The 12,717-nt window shown below is 39.0% G+C and overlaps 1 protein-coding gene across 6 annotated transcripts; it reads left to right on the top strand.

Moving 5' to 3' along the window:
- Positions 1-1,006: 1,006 nt before the first annotated feature.
- Positions 1,007-10,788, top strand: LOC18430703 (uncharacterized). Of its 6 annotated transcripts, none has more exons than XM_020665131.2 (4): positions 1,020-1,325; positions 2,944-3,176; positions 4,068-4,171; positions 6,641-10,788. In XM_020665131.2, exon 4 carries the CDS (start codon positions 6,687-6,689, stop codon positions 10,524-10,526), a length of 3,840 nt encoding a protein of 1,279 aa, XP_020520790.1. In that variant the 5' UTR covers positions 1,020-1,325; positions 2,944-3,176; positions 4,068-4,171; positions 6,641-6,686; the 3' UTR covers positions 10,527-10,788. The 6 variants fall into 6 exon arrangements, with proteins under 6 accessions (XP_006840888.1, XP_020520790.1, XP_088726484.1 ...); XM_088870358.1 differs by having other exon boundaries at positions 1,300-1,520; XM_088870357.1 differs by having other exon boundaries at positions 1,314-1,389.
- Positions 10,789-12,717: the final 1,929 nt, after the last annotated feature.

The raw sequence follows: 12,717 nt of genomic DNA, 5'->3' as shown, positions 1-12,717 counted from the left end.
GTCTCTGGCAAAGTAAGTGCTTCATCTCTTTACGTAGGCGTGACAATGGACCCAACAAGATTTGGGATTCGACGGGTAAACCTGACTTCAATTTGGGTATGGGTTAAATTTTTGGATCCGAAATTGTTCGAGTCCAAGTTAAAGTTCAATTAGACCCGATTCATACCGGACCCATATTTTCAATCATATGGTATATGATGGCAATCAAGTATTTTTTAACGGTGTGGTAGGTGTTTATATTGTCACAATATTGATAAAATTTATAGTATTATTGTAAAAGAAAAAAAAAAGAAAAAAAAGAAAAGAAAAAAAACTTGTAATCATAGGTTATGTGATGGTAAAAAAAAAAGAGTTGTATACAATGAGACCATATATACCTTTGTTACAGTAAAATCACAATTATTTACAACTATCTGATGTAAAATCTGATAGCTTGGGTGTGTCAAAATTCGAAATTTTTTTTTTTGAACTTTCAGTTTGGTCAATAAAATAAATGCAGCAACCCAATTTCACACCACTTTGTATAGTGGTAAATGATATTATTATATACTTTTTTATATTAAAAAAAAACAAAAAAAAAACAAAAAAACCTTCATAATCATAAAGTGGCAATGGATCCGACTAGACCCAAAACCCAAGATCCGTTAGGTTCAAGCATTGAACCTGACTACTATTCAAATCCGGATCCAGCCGGACCATACCCGTTGCCACCGCCTACTCTCAAGGTGTTCAAAAAGTGCATATAAGGTTCTTCAACTCATTTGCTTCGAAAAGCAACAGTTGGAGACAAAGGACCAATCTCATCATATTAGAAAAAGGAAGGGACCTTCGCTCCATAAAATTGAGCCTCAAATCCAAAAATCAAGAGGATCATTTCCGTCATATCCTTAGCAATTAGGGTCATTTTAGTCATTTCCAATCTCATTCAAACCGCCTAAGCGACACGTGGGTACGTCAGAGGAACTTGCACCGTCCGATATTCGCGTTATAAAGGTTGTAATTTAGTAGGAGTGGACGGACCAAAGAGAGAGATGGAGACTGTGTGCGTGTAATCAGAAAGGGCGGAGAGAGAGAGAGAGAAAGAATCAAACCAGAGAGAGAGAGAGAGAAGAGAGAGAAAGAAGAGTGAGAGTAGAGAGAGAATGTATTGTAACTAACCTGGGGCATTGTTTGTCGTTTAACTGGCATATGGCAATGGATGAAATAGTCATTGCCTCTGGAAGCTCATGCATTTCATGCCTCTGAGCTTCTTCGTACAGCTGTGTCCATGATTCTCTCAGGTCTTTTTTTGCAGAGCTTGAAGAAGCAGTTTTAATGGCGGAAAGGTAACCAAAACCTCAAAACACTTCTTCTTCTCCTCCTTTTCGGGTTTGTTTTAATGGCGGAAAGGTAACGAAAACCTCAGAACACTACTTCTTCTTCTCCGCCTTTTCTCGTTTAGTATGGGCTTCTTCTTTGACCTTGAAGGGGCGAATAGTCTAGGGTTTGCTGTCTGTGAAGTTCAAGACTCCTGTTTGCTGGTGTGTTTTAGTCCTTTAACTTTGTGGAGTTTCACGAAAATTATGGATTTCGTCTCTTTGAAAGCTCTGCGTACTGTGTCTGTTTCTTATCATCTCTTCTATGTTCTTCTGATGATAAATTGGGAGAATGCGTACTTTTGAAAGAACTAATTTTTGATACTTGGCGTTATAGCTCGAGTGCCTTTTCTGAGGGAGAGAATGGAGGGAGAAACGAATGATGGTTTCTGTCTCTTGTTTCTGTTTCCTTGTTCTTTTTCCGTTTGAAGCTTCTATGAATCGAGAGAATGATGAGACATTACAGGTGCCTTTTGAGTGTTCTATTTTTCCTGCTTTTCTTGAATTTCAGAAGGAATGGCCTCTTTGTTCAAAAATAAAAAAGAAAAAGGAAAAGAAATGGCGTCTGTGAGTGCTTATTTCCAATGAGAGGATTAGGTTTCCTAAGGGAAAAAAAAAAAGAAAAAAAAACAGAAGTTAGAAGTTTGAGTGTCTTGGAATTTGCCTGACACTTGAGCTGTAATTTACGTTCATCTAATGGCTTCCATTTTTTAACGCTCCCGTTTGATCAAAGCCCTAAAGCATTGGACTTCTCTCTTTTAAACTATGAAACCTTACCAAGGCTCTTTCCGTAGATGCTGTGATTGTATTGAAACGGAGATTTCACTCTTCTTTCTCCTGTTCTCGTATCTACTCCATGGCACCACAGTATTTTCGTCGTTATAGGCTTGAATCCGATTATTTATCAAACAGTAAGGACCACGAACTGTAACTGTTTATAATGCTCCTCTTCAAAGTGGAAATGGATGAAAACTTAAGAATTTCAGTTCGATCATGTTAACTTTCAACTAATAATATTTTCTGCCTATTTCTTTATTGATGCTGTTTTCTAATCATTTGATCTCTCTCTCTCTCTCTCTCTGCTCATTCTTCAAGGAAAGAAGAGAGAAATCAACATTCTTCTTGATTTAATATAATCTGCTGGTTCAAAATTTCAATCTTTGGGCATCTTTCTCTCTCTGTCCATCCATATTTCTACTTTTTTCAATCTGAATAAATTATTTTTAACACTGGAATGTAAATGTGGACCCTGGTTTTTTAAAATAAGGGAATGTGGGCTAGATTCCCTTAATTTGGGGTTTATTTAAATGAAAGCGTGGAATTCGTTGGAAGGCAAACGGCGCAAGCCTCCTTTTGTCACTCTAAGTGCGCCACTACCGTCCTTTGGAGTAGGGGGCATCATTTTCTTTTTAGGCTTCAAGTCTCAGGCACTCCCGCCGTTTCCTCTATCTTTATCGAGCCAACTGCCTATTAAAGCAACCCCAGTTTCTCTCTCTACATTTTTTTAAAAGCTTTTCTCTTCTGCTTAAAACTGCAGTTGTCACTGCGTTCTCTGATATCTTTCTTTGTTTGCTGTCTTAATTTGCAGGTTCTGAGGGAAAATTTGTTTGTGGGTTTTAGAGGAGGTTTTAATGTTTCAAAAGAGAGAGAATGAGAGAGGGAGTGAAGAGAGAGAGATATTTAGTACTGTGGTGGGGAACATATTTATGCAGAGAGAGAAAGTGCTGGGTACAGCTGGGTGAAGAAGAGCGATCGAAGGAAGGGGACTTCAAGAGTTGAGACTCTGAGCATTTACTGGGTTTTCGGCTGGTTATATACGAGGTATGTGTGTACTACGTTGCGTGTGTATCATTACTAGTATGGAATTTATCATTTTGAATATATAACGTACATGTTTTATGCACTACTGGTGTATGTGGATTGGAGATTTGTGTTTTTGCGGTTTAGAGAGAGAAAATGAGCAAATGCATATAGGATCGAATAGAAACAAAGCTGGAATTTTTCAAACGAATGCATGATTTTGCCTCAGATGAAGAGCGGAAAGTGGAAAGTATGAAACTTATGAGTAGTACAGATGTGAGGGAAAAAAGTTATTCCTCTTTCAACTGTTTTGCTTTCTGCTTATCCTCTATCCCAAGAAGTGAAAAAAAGAATGACTAACTGAATAAGTACTTATGATACACCATACACCATATGTGTATGGTGCATGAAGTTTATGGAGGCCGGAAATACACAAATGTGAGTATGCCAGTTATTTTAAAATTTTTCTGGGCTTATGAGAAAACTTCAAACCTAATCAATCAAGGTCACACGATAAATTCCCCTTTATTTCATGTTTTGTTATTGTGTTCTCTTTAATTTTTGCTGCAAAATCTGTATCTTTTATGGTTATTTTAGGAATTTCTTTTATTTTTCTTAGGAATAGTATTGTCGTTTTATGGGAAATTTATCGAAATACCCGTAAAAAAATGGGCAAGTATTTTGAAATTAAATCAAAATATATGACTAAAATGGCAAATTGTTCATCTCTTGTGCGTAATTAAATAAATTTCTATTTCTCTTGCTTGTTTTATACTTATGCTTTGTTTTATTAATACTGTTAAATTTTTATGATTTACATATTTGCGTTATGTCAATTTTAAGCACTTCCGTAATGCTCTAACTCCAACTGGTGTACGTGCGCTTCATTTATTGTTTGCTTTTTCTTGATAGTATGCTTCTAACTCTAAGATCCAACTGTAACCTAAAGCTTCGGAATAATTACTCGTGTCAGAAACCTTTGCCGCACCCGTACAGCTAGCTCTGAAAGAATAGAGGTAAATGGTTGTGCATTTATAATTAAGGGAAAAGTTTATATAGAGCCTAGGCTCCAAACAATCAAATGAGAGCCTACCTCAAAACTTTCACTAGATGTGGTTGTTTTTTATATTTAAATATCATCAAATTGATCATCTTGAGGAAAAAAATGGATTTCAAGTTTTGAAAATAGTGCATCTTATAACACATTTTTTAACGGTCAATTTTCAAGTTTTCATAGATTTGCTCGATTTACACTCTTTTTGAAGCTTTAAATTTTATAACTAAAGATGAAAATATAATTGAAGGCTATCACAAAAGTTTCCAGTATTGAAATCATATTTCTCGATACTATTTGAAGGTGGGCTCTAATTTGATTGTTTAGAGCCTCGGCTCTATACAAACTCCACACGGTGCAATTGAATTATTTGCCATTTATGCAACTTTTTATTGTATTTTTTTTTTTTAATTTTGAATTTAATCTAGCCCCCTCAACAATTAAAGATCAATGCTTATTTAGTTTCATTGAATACAAGAACTTTTGAGTCTTGTAATTAGTTTTCCAATAATGTGATAACTTATTTATTGTGTTTTGACTTAGTTTATAGAATACCCTTATCTTTTATTGCATATTTTATTTCTAGCATAATGAGAATTGACTTTGATAAATTAGAATTTATTTTTATTTTATCCTGATAAATCTAATGTTGATAATATATTTGACAATATCTTGGCAAAATGAATCGATGACTATATTGAATGGCATCTCATTGTTATTACGATAAAAAATTCGCGATAATATATGCAATCTTAAAGCAAAATAGCAATTTGAATTTGAAAAGAAAAATATTTCATTTACCTAAAAATAGATAAAAAAATGTCTATAAGGCTAATGAGGTGCAATTTGCAAAGAATTTATAATGGGTATGCAATCTAAGGCCTTTAAGTTGGGTAATGAGTTTTGATATTTTAATTTTATATACATTTTAGATTATTGTCAACTTTTGTCATTTTTTAACTTTAAAAACATATTTATAATTGAATTCATGTTTATAAATCTCAATAAAATTCTTCATACTAATGTCTTTAATTTGACATGTTAATGTACCGATGGTGAATGCCGGAATAAAGCGTCAATTGCGATAATATCCCAATAAAACCAATAATATCCAAAGAATGATATTTTCACCGGTTTTTCAGGGAAGGGTTGGTTTGGTTATTCATTAGAACTTGGATACTTATGCTGCAGGAACGATGGCATTAATTAGGTAGCCTTATGGAATTACCATATAAGTGCCATTTGCCCATCATTATCCTGAAAACTCTCTCTGACACTGCTTATGTGACGAGATATGAGAACAGCTTCCCACATCATTATTACCTAGGCATGTATATGGATATGTTTTAAGTTTTAAAAACTTATTGATATAAACAGTTGACAACTTCAAAAAAAAAAAAAAAGAAACTTATTGATAGAGCTTTCAGAGTAGAGAGAGTACATTCATGAAGCTTGAGAAATGTACTCTTTTCTATAGAAGTTTGCATTTGTGAGAAGTGAATTTTTTGTTTAGTTTACCGTAGAAGAGATATACTATTCTAATGGCAGGGTGTGTATGATTCTGAAAATAAAATAAAATAAAATAAAATTAAAGTTCCGCGATTATCTTTTCCACACAGCCAAACCTAAAATTTAAAAATGAGACTGAAAAATGTGAGAAAAGAAGAGACAAGAAGAACTGTCCGACAAAACTGAGAATGATGTGAAAAGCCTTGCTGCTTTATAGGCTCCAAAATGGGTAAAACTTATGTAAAAATTCATGGTTCAAGGAGAACCTAGCTAGGGGTGTAGTGCGTGTGCATACAAAATTACAAATAAATGGTTCAAGACTACCCTACTCTAAGGGTGCGTATGCATACAAGTACAGACCCTTAGTAACATTTTTGTGAAGTTTGTATAGCTCCAATCTTGTATGATGAATTCCCAAATGTGAATTGCTTGATTTCAAGAACATTTTCTTCATGAATAAAACCTAGTCTGAAAATTTCCACAATCCCTAATCTTCTCTCCTGCTATTTTTGCTCAAGGTTCAAAGCACTTCCTAAAATCTTTTTAGTACCCATTTATCATAAAAGAATCTACTTAGAAGCCAATGATGCGAAATTTATTTCTTTTTGTTTCATTTCAGAATATCACAGTCGTTATTCTTCATTAAAATGTTCCCATTGCTTTTTTTGCTTTTTTGCGAATATTAGTACTCACTGTTGCTTCATGCGTTTTTTTCTTTTTTGACAAATGAAACCCAGTTTGTTGACTCTGACTCAATCGAGAGTTCCAGGAAAACGGTCACCAAATTCCAATTCGCCATGTCCATACCCCTGTACACTGTCTTAATTCTTCTTCTACTCTGAAACTAAGGAGCAAACGTTCGTTCTGACTATTCTGAGCCTTCTAACCCTCATCAATGAATCCATTAATTTTCTTGTTTCAGGTAACTGAAAAACCAAAAAGATTACATTTGTGAACACTTTGACAAAATGCCTCGATTGCCAGAGTTTCTCTCACTTTTGTTCGTATTCTGCATTTTCTGGATATCTTTGTCTGGAAAACATGTTTTGGGCAATGATGTTCAGGCACTGGTTAAGCTTAGAAGCAATCTTAATGGTGCTGCAGTTCCTAATTGGTTTGAACGAGATTTGCCCCCCTGCAACTGGACTGGTATAAGTTGCATCGGCTTTGAAGTTCTCTCCATAAACCTAGCCTTTGTGCAATTGGGTGGTAGTATTCCTCCTGTTATTGGTGATTTCAAGTCGTTAAAGTACCTTAATTTGAGCAATTGTGGACTTACTGGGGATATGCCCATAACCCTATGGAGTTTGGAGAAGCTGGAAAGCTTGGATCTTGGCTCTAATGAGTTAAATGGGTCAATAACTCCTGCAGTCTCAAATATGAAGATGCTCAGAGAGCTCTCCCTTGGCTTTAACCGAATGTTTGGGGCCCTTCCTCATGGTATTGGCAATTTTGCCCAACTTACTAAGCTCTCATTGCCCTCAAATTCCTTTTCTGGAGACTTGCCATCTGAGATTGGGAATTTGAAGAACTTGGGTTATCTTGATTTGAACAGTAATTTGTTTTCTGGTGAGATTCCGCTGAATTTGGCGAACCTTTCGAGGCTTTTGCACCTTGACTTGAGCCACAATAGCTTCACTGGTCCTATCTTTCCAGGAATTGGGAAACTTACTGGATTGCTTACAGTTGATTTTTCCGACAACTCTTTGACTGGAAAAATTCCACCTGAAATTGGTCAGCTCACGAGTTTGCAGTCCCTTTGGATTGGCATGAACAACTTTAATAGTGAGATTCCCTCTGAAATTGGAAATTTGATGGAATTGAATGTGCTTGATTTACGACAATGTGGCCTTGTGGGTCAGATTCCGGCAGAGCTTGGAAATCTAAGGAGTTTAACGGTAGTGGAGCTTTCGGAGAACCAATTCGAAGGACAGTTACCTCCAAGCTTTGGCAAGCTGAGCAATCTGATTTTTCTGCTTGCTACTAATGCAGGACTGGGTGGGTATATACCTGAGGAATTGGGAAATTGCAGGAAACTCGAATCACTCGATTTGTCTTTCAATTCCTTTTCAGGTAGCTTGCCTGATAGTCTCAAAGAGCTTGAATCAATCAGAACATTTATAGTAGAAGGGAACTATCTCACAGGTCCCATTCCTCCATGGATTTCACACTGGAAAGTGGTGAATGCTTTGAGGCTTGGGAAGAACCTCTTTGAAGGCCCTTTGCCTCCTTTAATTGGTAGCCTTCAGTCCCTTGTGACCTTTTCCTGTGATGCCTGCAAATTTTCAGGGGAGATTCCATCAGAGATATGCAACGTCACAGGATTAAATCATCTTTCTTTTGCTGAGAATCGATTCATTGGCAGCATAGATAACACTTTCAGGGGTTGCCATAACCTTACTGATCTGAATTTGGCAGGAAACAACCTTTCTGGTGTGCTCCCCAGTTACCTTGGTGAGCTTCCTCTGGTCACTCTCGACTTCTCTCACAATGGTTTTTCAGGAAAGATACCTGGTGAGTTTTGGGCCTCTCAAACGCTCCTTGAAATAGCACTAAGCAATAATCAGCTTGTGGGCCAGATTCCGGCTGCAATTGCTAATCTGTCCAGTATTGAACAGTTGCTTTTGGATAATAATTTTTTGGAAGGAGGGATCCCTAGAGAGATAGGGATGCTAAAGAACCTCACCACTCTATCACTTCATGGCAACCAGCTAACAGGTGAAATCCCACCTGAACTCTTCGACTGTGTCAATCTGGTGGCCCTTGACCTCGGTTCAAATGGCCTCTCGGGCCCAATTCCAAGAAGGATATCTCAGCTTGGGCTTCTTGACAATCTGGTGCTCTCTTATAACAAGCTTTCAGGCCCGATTCCTGGTGAGATTTGCTCTGGTTTTCAGCAGGTTGCTCCTTCTGATTCTGAGTATAGCCAGCACTATGGTGTGTTGGATCTCTCTTGGAATGAATTTTCTGGTGGGATTCCTGTAGAGATTCGGCAATGCATAGTCGTGGTTAATTTATGTTTGCAAGGAAACAAGCTTAATGGTAGCCTACCTGAAGGCCTTGGTGACTTGCCCAACCTTTCTCAGCTTGACCTTTCCTTCAATTCTCTCTCTGGACCCATCCCGCCTCATGTCTCAACCTCGAAGACTCTTCAAGGCCTCTTTCTTTCACATAACCAGTTATCAGGTCCTGTACCTGACCAACTGGGCTCGGTCTCAAGCCTTGTGAAGCTTAACCTCTCGTCAAACCAGCTAGATGGTCCCTTCCCCTTAGCCATTTCCCATCTCAAGAAACTGACTCATTTGGACCTTAGCATGAACCAACTAACTGGACCCATCTGGTCAAGTGGGATTCTTGGTAGTGGCTCATTGCAGGTCCTGAACGTGAGTCACAATGAGCTCACTGGTCCGCTACCTATGAGCTTGGCAAACCTGACAGCCATGTCAGTTCTCGACCTCCACTCAAATAACCTTAGCGGCACCCTCCCCTCCGACCTCTCGAACCTTGCCACCCTCTCCTACCTCGACATCTCCGATAACCATTTTGAGCTCACAGTCACCCCAGATATTTGCAGCTACCTGGGCATCCCCTATGTCAATTTTTCAGGCAATAACAATAACTTTGAGGGCAATATCCACGAGGGCTGTGTGAAGGGGTCCATTGCAAGAGGCGAATCTCTGGGCATGTACCCATCGTTAAGTCGACCAGCAATATGGGGCATCTCTCTCGGCTCCACCACCCTCTTCCTCTTCATCATTATTGCTATTCTCAAGTGGCGTATGATTCGACATGAGGCCCCCCTTGCTCTCTTGCCCAAGGTCGATAACATTGGCCTTGCATGGCCTCCAGTGAAGAAGGCTCGGGAGGAGGCTCCAAGCATCAATGCAGCCATGTTCGAGCGTCCTCTCATGCGTCTGATGCTAGCTGATGTATTGGTTGCGACTGATAACTTCAGCAAGACACGAATAGTTGGCGACGGTGGTTTTGGCACTGTGTACCGAGGATCTCTCTCTGATGGCCATGTCGTTGCTGTGAAGCGGCTTGATGGGGCACAAGTGCAGGGTGACCGTGAGTTCATCGCAGAGATGGAGACTGTCGGCAAGGTGCGCCACCGCAACTTGGTCCCTCTCTTAGGCTACTGTGTATCAGGTGATGAGAGAGTTTTAGTATATGAGTATATGGAGAACGGGAGCCTGGACTTGTGGCTTAGGAACCGTGCCGATGCAGTGGAGGCCCTCGATTGGCCTGCAAGGCTGCGCATATGCATCGGTGCTGCACGTGGGCTTGCCTTCCTCCACCATGGGTTTACCCCAAGGGTGGTGCATCGCGACATCAAGTCAAGCAATGTGCTGCTTGACTCCAATCTTGAAGCTAGGGTGTCAGACTTTGGGCTCGCGCGCCTGATGAGCGCATGTGACAGCCACGTGAGCACACAGTTGGCAGGAACGTTTGGGTACATTCCTCCCGAATATGGGTTGACAATGAGGGCAAGCGCCAGGGGGGATGTATACAGCTTTGGAGTGGTGATAATGGAGTTGCTGACAGGCAGGCCAGCAACAGGGCAGGAGGAGAGGGAGGGGGGGAATTTGGTGGGGTGGGTGAGGGGGATGGTGAGGAAGGGTTTGGAGGAGGGGACATTGGATGAGGGGGTGGTGGAAGCAGGGCAGTGGGCAGGGCAGATGGTAATGGTGCTGCACCTGGCGGGGCGCTGCACTGATGACGACCCCACCAGGCGGCCCACTATGCTGGCTGTGCTTGAGGGGTTAAAGGAGATTGCCTTGGATGACACTGATGCAAGGGTGGCTTAGCGGTGCGTTTCTGGTTTATGTGGTGGAGATTTGTTCGTGTAGGATGTGTTTTAATTATCACATTTGTATATTACGATGGTGTTTGAATGTTGGTAAAAGACTGTTGCGAGAGAGAGAGAGCCAGAGTACACGGTAGGCTACTACAAATAAACTAAGAGAGAAGTATATTTTGGAACAAGAGGCAGGGTATATTAGAGTGAGAGATATGCAGGTATTGTAATGTTCCGAAGGATGAGAATATATATATATTTTTTTTAATTCATTGGGGAGGATAGCCCCTAATCATTTTTTCAAGTTTTTTCAAGTAGATTAGGTGTTAGCATCTTGAAGGCATTATCAGTCGTGGTGCAAGTGGTGGTAATATAAAGTGGTAATATAAACTACAACGTGATGACTAGGATGTGGGGTGCTATCACCACGACCTAATCCCTTTCTTAAAGAGATTAGGTGGACATTTGTTCGTGTAGGATGTGTTTTAATTATCACTTTTGTATATTACTATGGTGTTTGAATGTTGGTAAGAGACTGTGTTGCGAGAGAGAGAGCCAGAGTACACGGTAGGCTACTATAAATAAACTAAGAGAAGTATATTTTGGAACAAGAGGCAGGGTATATTAGAGTGACAGATACGCAGGTATTGTAATGTTCCGAAGGATGAGAATATATATATATATATATTTTAATTCATTGGGGAGGATAGCCCCTAATCATTTTTTCAAGTTTTTTCAAGTAGATTAGGTGTTTTTGAAGGTATTATCAGTCGTGGTTCAAGTGGTGGTAATATAAAGTGGTAATATAAACTACAACGTGGTGACTAGGATGTGGGGTGCTACCACCACGACCTAATCCCTTTCTTAAAGAAGTTGGACATTGTAGGGCAAAAAAAACGAGAGACACAAAGATGTTGCCTTGGGATGGTGATGGTTGATGCCGACGTGACGCCCAAGATCTTTGTGGGTGGATGGAATGCAATCAAAGTACCTACTCAAAATGATGCACATCCCAAAAGGGAATTCATTCTATCCGTTTGTTCTTTTGGGCTCTTGGCCCGGTTAAATTTCATATTTGTTGTCCTAAAACCAGAGTTTTGTCTTCCAAACCATAGCTAGCAGGTCTCCATTTTATATATAATTTTCAAAAAAAAAAAAAAAAAAAAAAGAAACTGATTTTTTGTGATCTTTTAAGAGCTTCAAATTTTTCAAAAGATCTTCAATAGAATTATGAATTTTTAAAGCATTTTGGATAGACCATTGTTTTACATTTGAGTAATGATCACGTGAGACCCTCCATTACCCCAATTGCTATGAGACTCCTACTTATGGCCGTAGGATTCTTGTCCACATCTCAAGGAGAATGGAATGCGAGGTCACCCGATTAACCCATAAAGGTTACATGAGTGTCTGCTTATACCGGTTTCCCCTACATCAAGCTCTTCAGGCAAGGTTTTTGTGGTGGATCTATCACAAGAGAGCTGAAATTCTGATTAGGTTTTAGAGAGAGCTGAAATTCTGAATGGATTTTAGAGAGGCAATATGAGACTTGTTGTAAAAAAATAGAGTTGCGCAAATGGTAAGCAGAATATGAGAGGGAGAGATCCAAATGGTGTGAGAGAGATCTAAATGGTGACAGCTTGTCTAGTAATATGATACCAAATGTAAAAATCGGAAGAGCTGTACAAATAGTAAGCAAAAGATGATGATGAGAGAGATCCAAATGGTGTCAGTTGTAAAATCATTTGGGTATGTTAAGTTTGAGAAGAAATTGAAGTTCTTGTGGACTCACTCTTAGAGAGAGAATGGACGAGAGAGGCAACAACTAGAGAGAGAGACTCCCTATATTTGACCAGCAAATTTACGAAAACCAAGTACCTATGATGATCATATAGGTCATCTCAGCTTCCAAATTACTGATTATCACACAATTTTGTAAAGGAATTGACCTAATTTTTTTAAATGATTCCCCATTAATCCATCACAAGTAGAAATACTGCACTCATAAATTTCAACATAAATTGCTTTGTAAAATTCACCATAATCACAATGAAAATTTGCAAGAAAATTGCAGGACTCACACCCTAGACCTTTAGAATTGCAGGAATGAACATGATTCCAACATTGATTGCATTTGTTGAGAGATTGAAAATGGCGCCCAAAAATGAAGCTTCGTGAAGTTTTGGGAATTTTCTATTGAA

Source organism: Amborella trichopoda, chromosome 6 (genome assembly GCF_054954075.1).
Source record: "Amborella trichopoda isolate Santa Cruz 75 chromosome 6, AtrichopodaSantaCruz75HAP2 v2.0, whole genome shotgun sequence".
NCBI lineage: Eukaryota > Viridiplantae > Streptophyta > Magnoliopsida > Amborellales > Amborellaceae > Amborella > Amborella trichopoda.
This window is presented reverse-complemented; position numbering and strand designations above follow the sequence as displayed.

Bases quoted from the DNA above. Each gene is read 5' to 3' on its own strand.
- LOC18430703 (XM_006840825.3), top strand. From the start codon at position 6,687: ATGCCTCGATTGCCAGAGTTTCTCTCACTTTTGTTCGTATTCTGCATT.